This window comes from Taudactylus pleione, unplaced genomic scaffold (genome assembly GCF_031769625.1).
Source record: "Taudactylus pleione unplaced genomic scaffold, aTauple2 ptg000100l, whole genome shotgun sequence".
NCBI classification, from domain to species: domain Eukaryota; kingdom Metazoa; phylum Chordata; class Amphibia; order Anura; family Myobatrachidae; genus Taudactylus; species Taudactylus pleione.
This window is the reverse complement of record NW_028284502.1, coordinates 277471-297707: the sequence shown is the minus strand read 5'-3', so window position 1 is coordinate 297707 and position 20237 is coordinate 277471. Positions and strand designations below refer to the sequence as shown.

Below are 20237 nucleotides of genomic sequence, written 5' to 3'. Positions count from 1 at the left end.
ATGCCCACAGTAGTGACCCTTTTACACAATGCCCACAGTAGTGCCCCTTTTACACAATGCCCACAGTAGCGGTGTCCCTTACACAATGCCCCCAGCAGTGGTGACCCCTATGCAGTCCCCTTAGTAGTAGGGTCCACTATGCAGTGCCCCCAGTAGAATGCCCCCCATTAGCAGGCCCCCCCAGTAGTATGCCCCCCATTAGCATGCCACCCAGTAGTATGCCCCCCCAGTAGTATGCCCCCCATTAGCAGGCCCCCCCTGTAGTATGCCCCCCATTAGCATGCCACCCAGTAGTATGCCCCCCCAGTAGTATGGCCCCCCCAGTAGTAGGCTGCCCCAGTAGCAGCTCCCCCCAGTAGTAGGCTTCCCCAGTAGTAGCCCCCCTGTAGTATGGGCCCCCCCTGTAGTATGGCCCCCCCGTAGTAGGCTGCCCCAGTAGCAGGCCCCCCCCAGTAGTAGTAAGCCCCCCCAGTAGTATGGCCCCCCCAGTAGCAGGCCCCTCGGTAGTATGGCCCCCCCAGTAGCAGACTCCCCCTCAGTAGTATAGCCCCCCCCAGTAGCAGGCCTCTCAGTAGTATGGCCCCCCAGTAGTATAGCCTCCCCCAGTAGCAGACCCCCCCAGTAGTGCAGCCCCCCCAGTAGTATGGCCCCCTCCCGCACCCCCAGTAGCAGACCCCCCCAGTAGCAGACCCCACCCCAGTAGCGCCCCCGGCCCTTGCACAAATACAAAATAAAAAAATAAAAACTTACCTGTATCCCCGCTCCCGCGCCGTCCGTTCTGCTGTCACACGCTGAGGAGGGAGCCGGAAGACGGAGCTCATGTGTGAGCTCCAGCCGGCTCGCTCCGTGCAGCAGCCAATGAGAGTCTGTGTGACTCTCATTGGCTGCTGTAACAAACACACAGCTGCCGCTGGCGGCTGTGTGTTTGTATCTGTGTAGGGCAGAGCGCTATCACAGCGCTCTGCCCTACACAATAGGAGCCCTGATGTCGGATTCTCTAGTGAGAATCCGACATCAGGCGGCCGCCGTTCGGCCCCGAACGGGGATCCGAGTCAGGCGCTGAACACCCGAACAGGGACTCGGATCCCCAATGTTCGGAGCGGTTCGGATTTCACAGAATCCGAACCGCTCATTTCTAGATTATACAGCATTTTCCTCCCTGCAAAAGGGCTCGATTTATTCCACTGACTCGAAGGTGGGACTCATCTATGCAGTGTCGTAATTAGGGGTGGGCAAGCAGTGCCACTGCCCAGAGTGCCTAGGGGGCACCTGGAACAGCACCCTGCAGCTTTCATAGGATGCTCCAGGTGCTCAACTTCTCTCCCGGTCCAAACGGGATACTCAACTTCTCCTTGGTCATGGGTGTGAACCACTGCAGAGCCTTAGGACTCTCTGAGGGCCTTATTTATCAGCGAGTTATATCACTCACGAGTGCTAAAACTCGTTGCGTATGATAAATGGTGCTCCAGCCATTTTTCAAACAGATGAGAGGAGCTGATTGGCTGGAGCATCATTATCATATGCATTGAGTGAGTGATAATACTCGTTGATAAATAAGGCCCTCAAGGTGCTCAGATACTCCTTGGTCCTTGTTACGTCACATGATTGAGGGGAGGGGCTTGCACAGGACACATTTTTGCCTTCTATGGCTCTGATCCTACGCTTTCATTGGGCCTCCATTTCAACCCTTCGGATGCAGTGCAGGCCAAATGTACTAAGCTCTGAAAAGTGATAAAGTGGCGAGTGATCAACCACCAGCCACTCAGCTCCCAACTGTCAAGTTACAGGCTGTGTTTGAAAAATGACAGTTAGGAGCTGAATGGCTGGTAGCTTATCACTATCTATATTATCACTTTCCAGAGCTTAGTACATCTGGCCCTGCGTAGTCTTGTTGTAAAGCTTATTTCTTTTCACACCTAACTGATGTGATTTTCCCTATATTTCATAATTAATTTAAGAAATAAATGAAGCTAAAAGGAAAAGAATTTTGGGTGTATAATGTAAAAGTTGAAGTGAATGTAACACCACGCCATGTGCAATTTCTGGTGCATCCACAAATGTTCAAAATGTGGGGGCAGATATCCGTGATATGCGCTTTGTGGGGTAGGCAGATAGGGGCTGATTCTGAAGCAGACGCAAATGCGGCCTCAGCCGCGTCTTTTATCGCAGTCACATTTGCGCCTTACGCTAATGTCATGGCCGATATGCTACAAACTGAAATGTCCACTTGCAACATTGTGAGACAGTGCATTTCCGTATTGGATCATCTGTAGACGCACCATCGATACTTACACCAGCCCTATGACAGGATCATACCTGAAAAGACACCCTCTATAAATAGGCTTTTAACGGGTAAAAAGACTTTTCACACATTCTATGCATTTCTATGTGTTTCTATGTGTTAATTTAACGGCCGTTAAAAAGGGTCTCTAACTGAATAGCCCCGGGCGTTACAGCCCAAAGCTATCACCCTTTTTCACACCCTTACATTGACGTGTCTAATTGAATTCCCCCCATAGTTTTGCATATCTTTTTAAAATAGATTATTATTATATATTTTTGGTAACTCAATAATAAGAAGCACAAGATCAGGCGAATATCATAAAACAACACAAACACACAATAGATATTATCAGCATCATACTATAAAATGTAAGTGTCCTGTCTCTTTCCATAGTGGAAATTGTTAATTGTCACTATGTTTTCCATTCAGGAGGCCAATCTGGAAACATTATGGGGTATCCGATTCTGCAGCAAAACTTGAAAGAGAAGTAAGATCCTTCCATAATAAATTAAAGAGGCATGGCCTGGGAGAATGCCTAATATCTATCAATGAACATTCCACAATGCTACTTTCTAGCAAGGTTAAGTTTCAAATTTATATAATCTGCTGACTGAATGTACACATAGTAAAAAGAAAATCTGCTACTATTGTCTTGGTGTATATGTACAGTACAATCCATGCAACTGTCAGTTTCTGTCTGCACAAGGTGCCTTTGAGCTCATGTCATGGGGCCTTACTAGCAGATGTTGCTGGAAAATTGCATCTTCACAGAAACAAATCGTGTTTGTCTTTGCATTATATATGTAGTGGTTATTAGGCGGGCATTGGTGAGTGGGCCATAGGGTCATATTTATTCATTTCTGCCAATTTTCTCCCAATAAACAAAATCTCTTATTACTGCTATTTTTAGTGATAATAGATGCTCATTTGGGGATATTTATCAAGAAAATCTAGCAGAGATAGTGCATAAGATAAGATGCTGTCTGTAAAAGATTTATGCTTATGGGGATTTTAGCTGTGCATCTGTGTTCATATGGCAAAAGGAGGGGACGAGCAGCCAGCCTGTCAAGAGATTAGAAGATTCCTCTCCAGCCAGACATGCTGAAATATGGAGTGCACTACTGCACAGTCTCCTTGGTGCTACTTCAGGGAAGCATCAGTACCTTACCAAGATAGCAGCAGTTTGGTCTTCTGCGCGTGCTCAATGCCATTCTGTCACTATGTTACAGTGACACCGTAGGACACAGACATGCTCCACTAAGATCCTGCTATATATTCACAGTATACCAGCTATCACTGTTTGTATATTCAGACATTCTCAGCATAAGCAGAACCAGGAAGCACTGGGCCTGATTCAGCAAGGAACGCAACTGATAATATGAACGCAATCGGCCAATTGTTGCATGCATCGCAGTGCGCCTGCATGAATCGGCCACTGCGATCGCAGCAGCTACGCAGACCCATCGCAGAGTGATTGTCAGGAAGTGCCGTTTGTGAGTGGTGACGGGTGGGTGGTCGGGGGAAACGCAAGCGTGCCAGTGTGTTTGAGCGCCGTTGCATGGGCTTGCATAAATTATCCACTGCGATGCCATACGCAGCCTACGGACTCAGCGTGCAAGGAAGTTAGCAGTTTCTGAGTAAGGTCAGAGCTTGTGCAAGTGTGCGTGAGGCTGCGATGGTTCTCGATTGTACCGATGTTTTCACAGTCTTGCTAAAACATTACGGATGTGTGTAAGGTACAGCGGGCATCCTTATGTTATGCTGCTGCGGCATTGCAATCGCAAAGAATTTTCATACTATCGCAGTTGAACTGCGTGCTTAATCGCTATTGCATTCGCAGTTGCGATCTGTAATGAATCAGGCCCACTATCTGAAGATAGCGCTAGCTAATAAAGTCAAGCTCCGAAAACAAAACTTTCGGAGCTTGACAAAAAGCTTTGTAGAGTTGTCCCCATTAGGGCTGGCCAGTGGCGTCACTAGGGGGGTGCGGCCCACATTGGGTGTCACCTTTCAAGAGGGTGACACCAAAAAGAGCAACACACACACATGCGGGCTGCACCCCATCCACAGACCCGTCCGCTGCCCGTACACCGCCTGCCGACCCCAAATGGACTGGCCCTGCAGCCGCCGCTGCGGGTCAGTTAAGTCTCTCACTGCGGCGCGGCCGGCGTTCAGAGCCACACACAGGCACAGAGCATCTCTCTTTGCCTGTGTGTGGCTCTGGACGCTTGCCGCGGTGACGTCATCAGGCACGCGGCACGCCGTGTGGAGGTGTGTGCTCGCCGCCCGGACAAGCCAGCCTGGACTTCGTAAAGGAAGGTAAGTAGTACTGCACAGGGGTGGGGGCACAGCATAAGCAGCGTTACTGGGGCCACTGCATATTGGCACTACTGGGGATAGTGTATAGGGGGCACAGTATAAGGGTACTACTGGGGGCACAGCATAAGGGGCATTACTGTCTGGGGACATTGCATAAGGGGAGCTCCTGGGGGTATTGTATAAGGGGTGCTACTGGGGGTACTATATAAGGGGCATTGCATAAGGGGCGCTACTGGGGCACTGTGTAAGGGCACTACTGGGGGCACAGTATATGGGGGTCTAATACAGGAGGCATTGCATGATGGGCTATAATACAGGGGGCATTGCATATTGGGCACAGCTGCAGGGTACATTGCATAAAGCGGCACTACTTAAGGGGGAACTGCTTAAATGGGCAGAGCTACCGGGGGCATTGCATAAGAGGCACTACTACTATGGGCATTGTGTATAAGGGTCACTAATGTGGGCATTATGTAAAAAGGACACTACTGTGGGCATTGTGTAAAAGGGGCACTACTGTGTGTCGTAACATAAATAAGGGACACTAATTTATGGTGCAATAAGGGGCACTATGTGCGGTGTAATGTGAATAAGATTGTGCTACTGTGCGTTGTAATTTGAATTGGGGATAGTATTTTCTTTCGAGATCACGCCCCTTTTTTACACCATGTGCCTTAGGTGCATGCTGTCCTTTTATTGATAAATTGCTGAGGATGGGGCGGTCGTTCCACCACATCTCTAGGACCACTTTAAGCACTGCTACCCAGAATACCGGGCGTGGCATCATTACGCCCGCCGGGTGCGCCCGGCATCCTGGGAGGAGCACAGTGTGAATGCTGGACAGGTAAGGGGGAAAAGTTTGCGGCGCTGCGCATCTTGGTCTCAATTTTTTTTTGGGTGGAGAGGGGGGGGGTGTCACCATGCATTACAGCACCAGGTGACACCAACCCTAGTGACGCCTCTGGGGCTGGCAAAAGAAATCTTGGTGCCCAGTACACTTTTTGGGGCCCCCATCCCGCACTGTGGGCCTGATTCTGACCCGGTCGCAAGTGCTGTACGCTCGCAACCGTGTCGATGGTGGGCCAGTGTGCATGCACACGACGGAGCCCGCTCCGATGTGCGTATGCGTGAGACCCGGATAGCGACGGGCAATCCGTCGTTCCGGGTCTCGTACCAAAGGGAGCGTGCTGTCGATGTTGAGTGACAGCACGCCCCCTTTGGCGGGCGGGCCAGGGGAGTGGCTGCCCAAACGGAGGCGTTCCCATGTGAACGCCTCCGTTTGGGGCCGGCCCCACTGACATCACGAATGATGTCAGTGGGAGAGATTTCGGCTCTGTCAGAGCCGAAATCTCTCTGGGGCTTGCGGCAACGAGACCCTACCACAAGGGTCTCGTCGCAAGCCCGATGGTTGCGATGGTCTTGACCATCGCAACCATCTTCCTGGCCGCTCGCTGTAGCTGTGGGTGGTCACCCACAGCTATGCGAGTGGCCAGGAGGCAGTTCTAAAAAAAAAAAACACCGGCCCTGATTCAGAGCGAGCGCTCTGTCAGACCGTCCGGCTCTGAATCAGGGCCTGTGCCCCCAAATCAAAATATATGCCACAGAGTGTCCCCAAATTACAGAATATGTCACACTGTGCTCTGAAATCACATTTATATGCCGCATTATGCCCCAAAATCACATTATGTGCCACACAGTGCCCATAATCACAGTATGGGCGGAATTTAATTGTTTACGCGGTCCCGATCTCCCATCTAAAGTGACAGGAGATCGCGGGCCGCTATTCAATTGCTGCCATTTTTTGTGCTAATCGCGCCCAAAGTGGTCGGGTTTAGCTGCGTAAAGCAGCTACCCCCGACCAAAGTACTAAGCGCGACCGCGAAAAGTGATGTTGGGGCGCCCAAACAGGTCACTTTTCGCACATTTCAGCTCTCACCCCTCTGGGGCTGCGAGGTGAAATGGAGCGCTGACAGCTGATCGCGCACGACAGGAGCAACAATTGAATAGCTCCGTCGGGCGCGATGGGGGGCAGGAAACAATTGAATTCCGCCCTATATGTCACCCTAGTACCACTAAATCTCCTTATATTCCATATGGTGCCTCCAACTTTAGTTGTACATGAGGCCCCCAGATCTCAATAACAGAAAAATAAATCAAAGGTGCAGAAGAGCTTGATATCTTATTTTAAATATGACTTTATGAGATAACTACCAGCTGCTAACTTTCTAGTTGATTCCCAAAAAAACTATTGAGCAAAGTCTACATGGTTACGAGGAGCAAAGCTGTAGTTGCACACTTCTGTTTCATAACCGAAACAGTCACAAACCTGTGTGGAGACCTGCAGGAGGTTGCGTCACCGGCCAGTCTGTAATGTCTGCCTGTGTCTGCGGCATAATACTCTTTTTCCCTGTGATGGCACATGTGGGGGCTGAGGGGGATCTAGACTTTTCTTTTGGGGGGGGGGTTGAAAATGAATCCTGCTACCTCCCCTTGCTACTCATCCCTCCTCCCACTTCCAGTCCTGGCTCCTCCCATTTTCAGGCATTGACCTTACATCATAGCTTTGTGTATGCATTCCTGTCTCCATTTATTTAACTTTTTTCCCTTCCATTTCAAATTTCACTCTTTCCTCGTCACTATGCCCTGTCCTAAGCATATAGTTTGTGCTCATAAACCCCTCCCCTCACCCTTCTATATTTTATACTCATTATCCATCCCCTTCCCTCACCCCTTATATTTTTTATGTTCATTACCCACTCCCCTCACCCCTTATATATTTTATGTCCATCATCCCTTATATATTATATGCCCATTACCCACTTGCCTCAACCTTTATATATGTTATGGTCATAACCCCCTCCCCACACCACTTATATATTGTATGCTCATTATCCCCACCCCTCACCCCAGTCCTAGGTTAGGATGTTTTACCTTTAATTTCCCAATTTCCAGAGTGCATGCTCAGAATAGCCGGTTAGCTCCAGCGGCGGCCAGCTTTGTAAAGGGTGCAGTGCCTACTGAGAAGTACTATGCTGTAAAAGTTAAACTACAAATCGCATGCCAGTCTCCTTTCTTCTCTGATCGTCTGGGTGCCTCAGGCTGACAGCTGACTAAGCCTGACTGTATGTGGACAGCACGGCCAGTCCAAGCTGGTGCTCGCAGCTCACCCAGGCCTCTGCTCTGCCCGGAGCTGCACTTTTCACCCCGCACTGTGTGGGGGAGAAGTTCAAGAAGTGGGTCAGCCCTGGCCACATTAGATATTCGGGCGGGAGAAGGAAAAGGAATAGATCAGTCATTGGCTGATCCGGTGTCGGGCTGCTCATGCTGTAAAATGGCTGGTCTTTGGGGAGGGGCCAGCCACCAGGAAGATTAGCACTATGGGGGATATGTACTAAGCCTTAGAGAGAGATAAAGTGCCATCCAATCAGCTCCTGTCACTTAACAGACTTTACAGAATATGCTTGAAAAATGATAGGTGCTGATTGGTTGGTTGGTACTTTATCTCTCTCCACTTTATCTATCTCCAAGGCATAATCCATCTATATCTATGTCCGGGGCCTTGAGCGTGGAATTAATGCACCAGAGCTGCCCCCGATAAACCCTGCCATGGATGGGAGGAGCCGCCTCAGCTGTTACTACAGTATCACTTGTGAAGTGAAGCGCCTGCGGTGTAGACTAGGTAGCTCAGCTGGCCTGGCCTCGGTACATGTTTCCCCCTAGTCACCCCCTTTCGCCGGGCCTGGTCTCCATAGAGAACTATGGGAATCGTGGTTCTTTAGCAAACATGGCATTTCTTTAGTAATGCCTACCTATTAAGCATACATACAATATTAAATATTCATAAAAAATTAGATATTCTTTTAAAAGCAATTTGGAAATCTGACTTAGGTGAAGTAACAATTGTTAATAACTCACAGTATACTCTCTTTTTGTTTGTAGGACCATGTAACTATCACAGACCAAGGAAGAGAGACTCAAAGACCTCAGAAAGATCCGCATCCGTTTAAGCACCTCAATCTTTCAATAACCACATCTCCGTACCAAAGTGTTAACTCAGAGCAACTTCAAAGTTACCTCAATAAAGAGCAAGAAAACTATTGGCTCAGTCTACAATCAAAATTAGATGGATCATTGGTATAACATGATTTTAGTTTTTTAACAACTGTGTTTAAGTTTTACAGAAAATTTGTAGATACAATATAATAAACAAACAAAATTAACTAGATATAGGTACATATATTTTAAAGTACAATTCTACTTACTTCCCAAAATGACTTATAGGGAAGTTAATACACTCTGTAGTCTTACGTCTACACTATATGGGTTATGAGTCTTGTTTAATCAGGCTAAAAGTAGCATGATATTACTCTTATATAAACTCTTTTATGGGCCCTTCTATTGCAGAATTACATAGCAGTGTCATTCACTGGGTACGTATGTAGGCAAGTTGTGCATGACATTATTAAAAGATGAACCTTGCTTGATCTGACCTATGTATTGCAGGTGACCGATTGCTGTATGTGCCACAATTGGCATTGTTGCCTATTATTTCTGTTTCGGACATACCCCTTTGAGCACTGTGCACTATCCCATCACTCAGTAGTGTTCGTTCCTTGGTGAACACAGCTGATTTGATCGTAGATGCAGTCCAGATAAGAGGCACTGCATAGTGTTTGTGCATCCTATGTGATGGAATATAGAACCAATTAAAGAAGATAGATTTTGCCTTCACCCTATACATTTCTGTCTTTCCAATGTTGAAGTTGTATCCAAGCACTGTCTACAGAGGAAAGGGGGCCGCCGAGCTGAGTCTTTCCCTTGAAAGTTTGTTTATTTGTCTGTCCGGTTATGGATTTGGACAACCCTGTACAGATTGGGATGAAACCAACACGAGGTCATCCAGTTGGATCCTGGCAAGGTTTTAGGGGGGTTAGGGTCCCGGTCGGACCTCCCATTGGTGTACGCTGGGCAGAACTTTGACCTGGGGAGCCTGTTCTGAGTTTTCCACTGGATGGATTTGGCCGAAAACTTCACAGAGTGGTAACATTGGATCCCAGAAGACATACTAGGATGTTGAGGTCCCGTTTGGACCTCCTGTTGGGGACCCGGGAATGCTGGGCAGAGCTTTGACCCAGGGAGTCTGTTCTGGGCCTTCCACTTAATGGATTCTGATGAAATGTTATAGAGGGGTGGCAATTGGTCTGGCATACCTAATGGAGTGGTTAGGGTCCTGGTCGGACCTCACGGCGGTGTGCGCTGGGAACAACTTTGTCCCAGGGAACCCGATCTGGGCCTCCCACTGGATGGATTTGGACGACATCACATAATTTGGACAGAGTGGTAAAATTGGATCAAAGAAAAGACATACTAAGGGGTTGAGGACCCAGTGGGACCTCCCATTGGTGTATGCTCGGCAGAACTTTGACCCAGGGATCCTATTATGGGCCTTCCACTGGCTAGATTTGGATGAAAACTTCACAGAGGGGCAATTGATCTGAGATGCCTAATGGAGTGGTTGGGTTCAGGTCGGACCTCAGAGGAGTGCGCTGGGTAGAACTTTGACCCAGGGAGCCTGTTCTGAGCCTTTCATTAGATGGACTTGGATGAACATTTCACAAAGTGGTAACAATGGATCCCAGAAGACATACTAGTGGGTTGAGGTCCCGGTCGCTGTTGGTGTACGCTGGGCAGAATTTTGATCCGGGGAGTCTATTCTGGGCCTTCCACTAGATGGATTTGAATGAAAACTTCACACAGGGGTGGCAATTGGTCTGGAATGCCTAATGGAGTGGTTGGGGTCCGGGTCGGACATCATGGTGGAGTGCGCCAGGCAGAATTTTGACCCAGGGAGGCCTGTTCTGGGCCTTCCACTGGATGGATTTGGACATCACATAATAAAACTTGAAGATTTAAACCTCTGACAATATATATATATATATATATATATATATATAAAATATGGCTATTGTTCTGGAAATATAGGTTCAGGAACTGTGGATGGAACTATTGGGGGTGGAGCTTAAGAAAAACAATTATATTATATACTGTGTGTGTGTTTATATATGTATACTGTATATATATTATTTACATATTACGTATACATATATATGATATTTAAAAATGAAGGCAGTCAATAGGGACTTTAAGATAAAACTTATCTTATAGAAAATACATTTTGGCCCAGGACATTATGTCATAGTTAATGAGAGGTTAACTGAGTTCCTGCTGAAAAACAGCACTGGATGTACAGTATATATACAGTATATGTGTGTGTGCGTGTGTCTAATTGATATACCACTCCTTGGTGTGCGGATGTGCTTTGATATAAGCACAAGACCAAAGACATGCATATCCTTTATCAGAGAGCGACTGCACACCTAAGAGTGGTATATCTATCTTATAAAATGGTTCCTGATGTGACAAAATAATTCTATGTGGAGAATGATGTATGGAGAAATAGATACAGAATAGGATGAGAAAAGAGTTTACAATATACTTTTTTAATTGGAATGTTTTTTTTTAATAAATAAATATTTAATGCAATGATCATGTAATTGTTTAAAACAGATGAACATTAATGACTACTGTCACTGTGGTTCATTTTGTAAAGAAAATATGTGTTGTACAGTAAATTGTACTGGCAGGAAGTGCTTAATGCTTCTTCTGGTCAAGTATGGCATGATTACTCTGTTTGCTGTACTGGATTCTGAAGTGGTTGCTCAGGTAAGGCCTGTTCAAGTTTTTTGATGAGGACTACTATCAGGTCCATTGAGTCATTAAGTCATTTGGACATTTCTTGAAATTTTTCTGTCAGAAATGTGTATGTCAGTGAAGCAGTGATGTGTATGACTGTCAGTGAGGCAGTGATGTGTATGTCTGTCAGTGAGGCTTCGTGATGAAGTTCAGATTACAGTTGGAAGCAGACCAGGCCTGAGGTGGACAGTCGAAATAATTCATAGTAATGTGATCTAGTGTGTCCAATCATGTTGGTTCAATCTCTCTCAGTACCACACAATTATATATTTATATATATATATTAGGGATGTGCAGGCTCGGATAGGTTCGAGTTTGCAAGTGGAGTTCGGATTTTTCCCTCCAAAAAAACGGAACTCAGAAAGAGGCTAAACGTCATCTTACATGGACGAACATCATCATTCCTGGACTTTTGTCCAGGAATGATGATGTTCGTCCATGTAAGAAGACGTTTAGCCTCTTTCTGAGTTCCGTTTTTTTGGAGGGAAAAATCTGAACTCAACGTGCAAACTCGAACCTATCCGAGCCTGCACATCCCTAATATATATATATATATATATATATATATATATATATATATATATATTAGTATCTCAGGGGGAAAACTAGGCTTCCTGTCACACTGTCACACAGGGCAGGCACAGACTCAACTATGTGCCCCCTTTCCTCTGTAGATAGTGGTTACCCATGGCTTGCTTGGATAGTCAGCAATCGAGTGACCAAGTATGTATATACACCTAGAAACAAGCCACGCTAAACAGTAGCATTGTTTTCTTGCTATTCACTTGACACAAGATTTTTTCTTATTTTCTCCCTATAGGCCCCAATTCTTACAAAATGGAAAGGACAGTTTTCTGTCAGATTAAATGTAACCAGTAATGCTGCTGTTAGCTGGTATTTCAACAAGGTGATTAATTTGAGAAACAAACTTGGGGCACAATACATCACATTTGAAGGGGCAGAAGGCAACACATTTCTAGAGCAATCAATGCAGCCTCCCAAAGGCTTGGAGGGTGACCGTTATGCTGAATCTCTAGCAAAGGCGATTGCACAGCTTGGCAAAACTGCAATAATTACAGCCAGCGCAAGGTAAGGAATATAAAGCTGTATATAATGTAACAATACTTTCTGTGAGGAGATTCATAGATCATCATTTAATGTGGAGATAGAGAGACCTTTAAGCTAAAACATTATTTCTAAAATTATTGTATGGGGACTATCCTCACATTCAGCAAACACTATGGGCGGTATTCAATTTCAGTGCACCCGATCTCTCGTCTAAAGTGACAGGAGATCACAGGGCGCTATTCAATTGATGCTGATTATCGCACTGACCGCGCCCATACGGGTCGTGTTTAGCTGTGTGAAACAGCTACCCCCGACCAAAGTGCTGGGCAAACTGGGCACTTTTCGCCCAATTCAGCTCGTACCTCCCGGGGGGTGGGGGTTGAGATGGTGCACCGGCAGCTGATAGCGCCCGACAGGAGAAACAATTGATTAGCTCTGTCGGGCGCGACATACCACCCTATGGATCATTTCAATTCATAAAGCCTTGTACAAATGCTACTTTTTATTTATTTATGTATGACATATTCCAAAGCCTCAGCACCTATTATGATACTAGTAAAGGCTTCAGCAATATGGCACATGTGGGAGAAGCATGCATTTTCCTTTGTAATAACCATATGCCTCTCTGCGACACTCACACATAGGGCCTGATTCTAATGCTGGGTACACACTGGCTGACATATCTGCCGCTCAATGGAATCTTTCAAACTTTATCTCTCTCCAAGGCTAAGTGAATAGAACCCTGTGGGAGTATCTTCTTTCTATAATTATAAAACAGTGGAAGAAAAATATCCTCGGTACTATAAAAGGCTGCACCTGATTGGACAGATGTTGCCATGTATCCACTAGCAGATATTAATGAGCGATTGCACGATTATGACATGGTAATTGTCGGAAACGACCAGCGATGCGCGCTCCCGCTGGCCGTTTCCGACATCAATCATCGGCTGAGCATGCCGGTCAATCTGCCGATTACGACAGATTGCCCATGTTCAGGGATGATGGAGAGTGCCTACACTGAACGACTAATCATTCAGTGTAGGCACTGCAGGGGATGGGGAGCGACGGTACGATTACGATGTCGTAAGCGTACTGTCGTTACCTCATCTGCTAGTGGATGTGTGCCTTTAGCATCCAATCCTATTCATTTATTTTTTAATACACCCATCCAATAGTATGGGCAGAGTTCTGAGTTTAATACACCCATCCAATAGCATGGGCAGAAGCTTCAGACACCACTACCTAGTGCCTTAATTCAAGGTGGAGCCAGATGTTGTGAATAACATGTATCAGGGAGATGAAACTCAAAGGATCAAAAAGTCACTTAATTTCTAGCTGCTATTTGAGCTGTAAAGCAAATGTAACAAAATATAATGACTGCTAAATTGTCTTTGTCAACAGGTCAAATTACTTACCGCTCTTTGTGCAAATGAGTCCTCTTCACTCAGACTGGAGCTATCATGGAATAAAGGGCATCATCCCCTCTGTACTGCACTACAGTTTGTTAGGAAACAATTTTTTCATTCCAGATGCAGTAGGTAATTGTTTTATTGGTTGTCTGTCTTTGCACTCTATTACATATACCCCAATGTGCTTAAGTTTGTTAATTCATACAGTATATTAATTCACGAGAAAAAAATACAACTGCAGTTAGCTGCTTTCAGTTCCTAGGGCTCGATTCAGACCCGCTCGCTAGATTTTGGAAAGGCAAGCGATCGCACGCCAAGGCATTAGCACACCCACTATGTCTTGGCGAGCGATCGCTCTGTGTATGCAGATGGCCACCAGCCTATCTTAAGAAGCCCACTTGTGCACGTCATCTCCAGGAAGTGTATGCAACCATCGGTACATCAAGTACCATCGTAAGCGCACGAAGCGCTTGTGGCTGACCATACCCTGCCGCAATCACTGCGACTGCTTCAGTGTGAAAGATAACCAAGTGACGTGTACCATGACGCTTCCTCTTCATTATGCACGCCTCTGAAATGGCATTGAGATGCTCGGGCACGCCTGCATGCGCACATCTACTCCCCTGTTTCTAGTGGCCTGTCACTGTTACCACCCACAAAAGGCTTCTCCTGTGACTCATTCAGCGGGGCTGTCTATGCGCAGCGAGCGTACACTTCCCGATCGCTTGCACTGGTTTTTGCACGCGCATTGCGATTCATACTGATGCGCAGAATGCAAACAATCGGCTGGCTGTGTGTGAACGCTTCCTAGCGAGGGGGTCTGAATCGGGCCCCTAGTCCGAAGCAATCCGGAGCTTGGCCCTGGTTAGCCATTGCAGTCTATGGACTACTTTCTGCACAATTTACCAGGAGAAAGATCTGTAGGATGGATGCTCGCACATGGGTAGTCTGATGACCGAGTATGCGCAGTGGTGCGGAAGTCCCCAACGCAACCAGAAAGTCAAGTGACAGCAAAAGCGATCACTTTACTTTTACACATCGCAGGGATGAGTTCCTGTAGGAGCCCCTCTATATTGTTTAATATATTCCAGTGATACATAATTTCTTATTGCCGCAATAATTATAATATTTGGGTCTTAAACCCGATAATTAATAAACATGTTCTTCTGTAGCTTACCAAGCATCCATATTGCAGCTGCTATAGATTTGTCATTAGTGGCAACCACTGAGCAATTTGAGCCATCTAAACTGCCTCTGATACCCCCATAGCTTATACTTATTATTTTCACTTCTTTTGATTGATTATATATATATATATATATATATATATGTGTGTACTGACCCACCCACTAAAACTTTATTCATTAGTGTTTCTGCTATATAGTATTAAGTTTATTCACATTACTTAATGGACTATATTAACTTATGGACTATCATTTAAGAACATTCCCATTTGATTTTATAGGGGTAAACAAATGAGATTGAATTTAATTTCATTTATATTGATTTTGTGTTTATATTTTATATGGTAAATGTGACTATCCTGTTTATAGATTACTCTGTGAGGACACTATTCTCTCTTATACACTTCAGCAGGGGCCGGCCCTAGGGGTGTTCAACCAGTTCGGTCGAACAGGGGCGCCTCCCATAGAGGGCGCACCCCTCCCCAACATCCCAATTTCAGCGGGACAGTACTGGCCCGCGGGTGGTGAAATCGGGCGGTCGGGGAACCCCACCGCCGGACCCTGGAGTCTGAATGGATGCTGCGCACATGCGTGCGCCATACATTCAGTGACGGTAGGGGGCTGGGGGAAGCCCAGCTAGTGAGGCCCCCCCCAGCCTGACTTTATTTGGAGGCATGCCATGCGGGCACGCTTCCAAATAACGTCACATAAGGGGTGTGACCCATGGTAATTCGGTCACGCCCCCATTTTTGGCTTCTCTGTGCGCGATGTGAGGGCGCACTTTGAAGAGCTGGCACAGGGTGCTCTGAACCCTGGAGCTGACCCTGCACTTCAGTATATTATGCTATTGTGTAGAAATTGGGTAATATGACTTTAACATTACTGTCAAGCCAAGCTATGCTATTTCTGTGGTTTCTGCATGCTTATGTATGCACCCTTGTTACATTATCCTGATTCATACACTAGTGTTCTAGGGCTGGACAAATCTCTACAGTAGATGCAACTAACCAAGGATATGTATGTAAATGCAGTTTTTTTATGCATACGTAAAATGTAGCTATTTTGGTAACATTTCCATTTTTAAAAAAGGAAGCTCGAAATTAGGCTTACAGTTACTAATAGTACACTAATGCTACTAGCTATGGTGGGAGAGAGAGTATGTGTCTCTGGGCCTATCCATCATCAGGGGCCACATGGCCCCCAGTGATTAAGTATTTGAATAGCTGCGAGTTGCAGCAGTGGGTAATAAGTATTAATTATCACTGCAAAAGCAGCCGTCCCCGCGATCAGTAGTAACAATGCTACCGAAGTAGCTTCTCCATGCCAGCCTTGTGTGCATGCATGACCTGAGGTAGAGCATTCACTGCTTGGTTCCCTCTTTGCATCCCTGGAGCTCCTTCTCATTGGAAGGAGCAGGGCTCTGGGAAACAAAGCCATCTGAAGATGCGTTGGTTCCCGCAAGCAAACTCCAAAATCATTCAGTTTTCAAAGTTTGCTGAATACTAGGCTGCCCTCTCGGACAGAAACTAGTGATGATCAACAGGGGCACCAAGAGGGGGGAGGGGGAGCGGGTACAAATTACCCGGCCTGGGCTTGCTGGAAGGGCCCGGTGGGGGCCCAGTACCGCGCCCCCCCCCTTTCATCACAGCAGCCCAGTACACGCTGTTGTGTGCTGGGCTGCACTGGGAGATTGCTTGCGGCTGCTATGAAGCAGCCACAGCAGTCTCCTATGCCTGTTGTGGGAGCGATCAAGCTAATCGTGCTCCCCACTGGTTATGCGCCTGGCTTTGTGGCGCTGCAAAACTTTTTTTTCCCCTTGATGGGGTCGTGGCCACGCCTCCCACGATTAGGCCATGCCCCCTTTATCCGGGCCCACCGCTGCTCTCTGATGATCAATAGGACCTATGTTAAAAATAACCACTGCAAGTTGCTAAATAACACATTAAGGGCTTTTTAATAACATTTATCAATGACAATTGCTTTCAATATATTGCTAACGCTACACAGAAAATTGGAATTGCTGATTGCTTGCTAGATTTCCTCCTTCGATCAGTGTTGGTAATTACTGTATCCTCTGGGAAGTTAGTAAATATGGCCTAATTTAGCATTGCAAATTAAATGTAGGGACTGTTGCATTGTATTTTTCAGTCATTTGAAAAAGAAAAAAGTACTTTACATTTTTAATTCTGCATACAATTTCTTCTTCATATGTGCTTATTTAAAGGTGGAACGCTAGCTGATGAATTTTTAACAGATGAAGAATTATTCATACGGTGGCTACAAATTGTCACATTTCTACCTGTCATGTCTTTTAATACTCCTCCGTGGGTTTGCTGCAATGATTGGGTAAGATTTTTAAATACTGTAACAAAAAAACATTATGGCTGAAAAAAAAGAAAAATATCACAATAATTATTATGGTAGTTGATTTCTAATGTGCCTCCACGCTCCACAGCGCAGGTCAGTTTGGAAAAAGAGGGAAATACATAAAACGGACATTACAGGATAGACAAAAATAATACAGACGTGTAAACAAAGGGTTAGGAGGACCATGCACATAAGAGAATTTACCATCTAATTGGTAGAGGACACAGCTGAGACAAGAGGGGCTTAGGCCGGTATCCTATTAGCAGAGAAAAAAATTCTGATGCATAAAATGGGTGTTTCTCGCAGATTTTTTTTGTGGTATCCATTAAGCTCTGTTTTTTACGTCCGCAAATGTTGTTTTTCTCGTGAAAACACATTTGATCCGCGAAAAAGTCATGGCAAAAAGGGATTCTTATCACGGATTTGGTTTCACCTGCCTGAGGCAGGTGAAATAAAATCCCCGATAAGTGCTGGCAACAGGGCTAATTGGATAGCCCCGGGCGAGGTAATTAGCCGCGGTAATATACCGTGGCTAATAGGATACTGGCCGTAGTGTGGCTCAGAGTAGAACTTAGGAAGCTGTAGTAAACTGATGGGATTCAGAAAATGTTTTTGGATTTATTAGGGCTTCCATATCTCAATAACGGCATGGGAGAGTGAGTTAAGACTACCAGAGATGAGATGAGATTCAGGATAGAGGTAAATTGAAGAAGGAAGAGGGAGAGGTTCAGCATGATGAGTATAGAGATGTGGTATTTAGACTTTGTTGCAAGGAGTGCAGTCTCAGTGAGATTTTGGGGACAGACAGTTGAGAAGTGAGTGAGAGGAGAGAAAGTGGGATTATTGATTATACAAAAATCATTCAAATAATTTGTAGACCAAGTAATGGAAATAAATAAGGTGGTAGTTAGGGGGATAAGCTGTGTTTAGAGGGAATTTCTTTAGGATTGGTATAATAAGAATGTGTATAAAGGATATGATGATGGGGACCCACTTAATGTATAATATAACTGCTCAGGAGTGATGCCATCTGGAAGGAGCAGCCAATCACGTGCATGTACAAATTGTGTTTTTATTCTATTTTGAGATGCTGATCAAAGGTAAGTATATTCCCTACTGAGAGGCCCAAGTAACCTGCTAGACCAAAAGACTTGGGGGGCTTATTCATCATTACTAAAAATTCAATGGAGATAATTAGGTTTAGAACTCGCATGGAGTTGTACCTAATTACCGGAGGAATTCATCATTCCTCCTCTCCATAAGTATATATTCCGAAAAGCTGTCACTTTTGCGATGACAGTTTTTTGGGAAATAGATACTTTTCCCTCTCTACACTAACTTACCGCAGCTGTAATCTGTGCTGCGCATGTGCCGTTACATTCACAAAAGCGGGGAATGGGCAGCACTGCCTACAGCTGAGGTAATACTGGTTCCCCTTTAGTTGTCCCCCACCTACCTGACTGCTGCAGCCGCCTCTGGCTACTGCTGCTCTGACACTGTGTTCTCCCAGCAGAACACAGTAAAGTTTAGAAAAAAATAAAGATTTTTTTTTTAAACTTTACTGTGTTCTTCCGGGAGAACACTGTGTCAGAGCAGCCACCGGAGCCGGAGGAGGGACCATGGAGCGCCAGAGGCAGCCGAAGAGGACCTGCTCACGCTGACAGCAGGTAAGTGTAACCCGCTTTACGCCACCTGATAGTGGCGGATAGTAACACCATCAAATTCCGAAAATACTTAATTTTCGGAATTTGATGAATAGCCTAATTTCTACATGGAATTAACTCCAGCGGACTTAACTAGGAGATATCAGTGATATTGCCTGTGTTAAGTGTCTTAATACTAAATAAAGGTAATTAAGGAAAATGTCCTTAAAACCGTTATTTTAGTGTTGATGAATAGGCCTCCGGGAGACAGCCAGTCTAAGTTATCCCTCAGAGAAGCCCAGCAATCTGTGAATACCCCCTAGGGGTGTCAGGGGCATTTAATTGCAAGTAGGTGTGAAACGAGCTCAGCTTTATTAGGTTTGGCTAGAATGTCAAACTCCCTAGGTCTCCTATCCCCCACCCCCATACTCTCAAACCAGAGGGGGGAGCTTTCCCTACCAAAAAGGGGACAGGGCCCAACCAGTATATTAGCTGAGTCCAGTGATCAGCCGTAGTTCATTTTCGTGACCATAGGGTCAGAATACACCATACCCCCAAGAAGAGACCTCACTTCTGCCATTGTTCAACCCTGTACAGGTGACCTGAACTTTGTTTTTCCCCTTTATTTTATTTTAACTTGTGTGAACCTTTAATAATTATTATAATCTTTGTAACCTTTTGTAACCATACACTTTGAAGTGATTACTAAAATTAAAATCTAATTTTTTGTTCTGATTTTCTGTGATTCTTAAACTCACTGCCTGCTATGGCCACATGCTACTGACTTAAAGGTATATTTTTCTGGTGAAGCGGAACGGAAGAACCTCAGTGGGAGGGGAATCTCTCAGTCTAACTGTTGGTGGTGGCAGGACTTTATTTTATTTTTGGTAATAAGGTAACCCGCAAACCTCAACCGTCACAACCATCCATCTTAGATAGCAATCTGAGTACGGATGAGTTCATGACACAGGACAAGGGAAATATCAGATTGAAGATAAAATATAAAGATGTGCATGCAATGGCAGAGGGAACAGAGAAATTGGTAACAAATAGGGGGATAGGTCTAGGGTGAGATGTTGAGATAAGTACAGAGACCTCATCTTTGTTTACTGGATAGAATACAGTTTGGATTGTCAAAGACTATATTGGCAGCTGGGCTGTATTTTGTAGTGCTAAAGGGCCTAATTCAGAGGTGCACACTACTTGAACA

General features: G+C 45.5%; 1 protein-coding gene across 1 annotated transcript in view; it reads left to right on the top strand.

Moving 5' to 3' along the window:
- LOC148525786 (SITS-binding protein-like) overlaps positions 1 to 20237 on the top strand; it is a 116362-nt gene that overhangs the window by 76432 nt on the left and 19693 nt on the right. The window contains exons 4-8 of the mRNA XM_088470453.1: positions 2714 to 2864; positions 8543 to 8737; positions 12177 to 12445; positions 13826 to 13962; positions 17242 to 17363. Of these exons, the coding sequence (XP_088326579.1) occupies positions 2714 to 2864; positions 8543 to 8737; positions 12177 to 12445; positions 13826 to 13962; positions 17242 to 17363 (874 nt within the window). The remainder of the gene's footprint in view (positions 1 to 2713; positions 2865 to 8542; positions 8738 to 12176; positions 12446 to 13825; positions 13963 to 17241; positions 17364 to 20237) is intronic.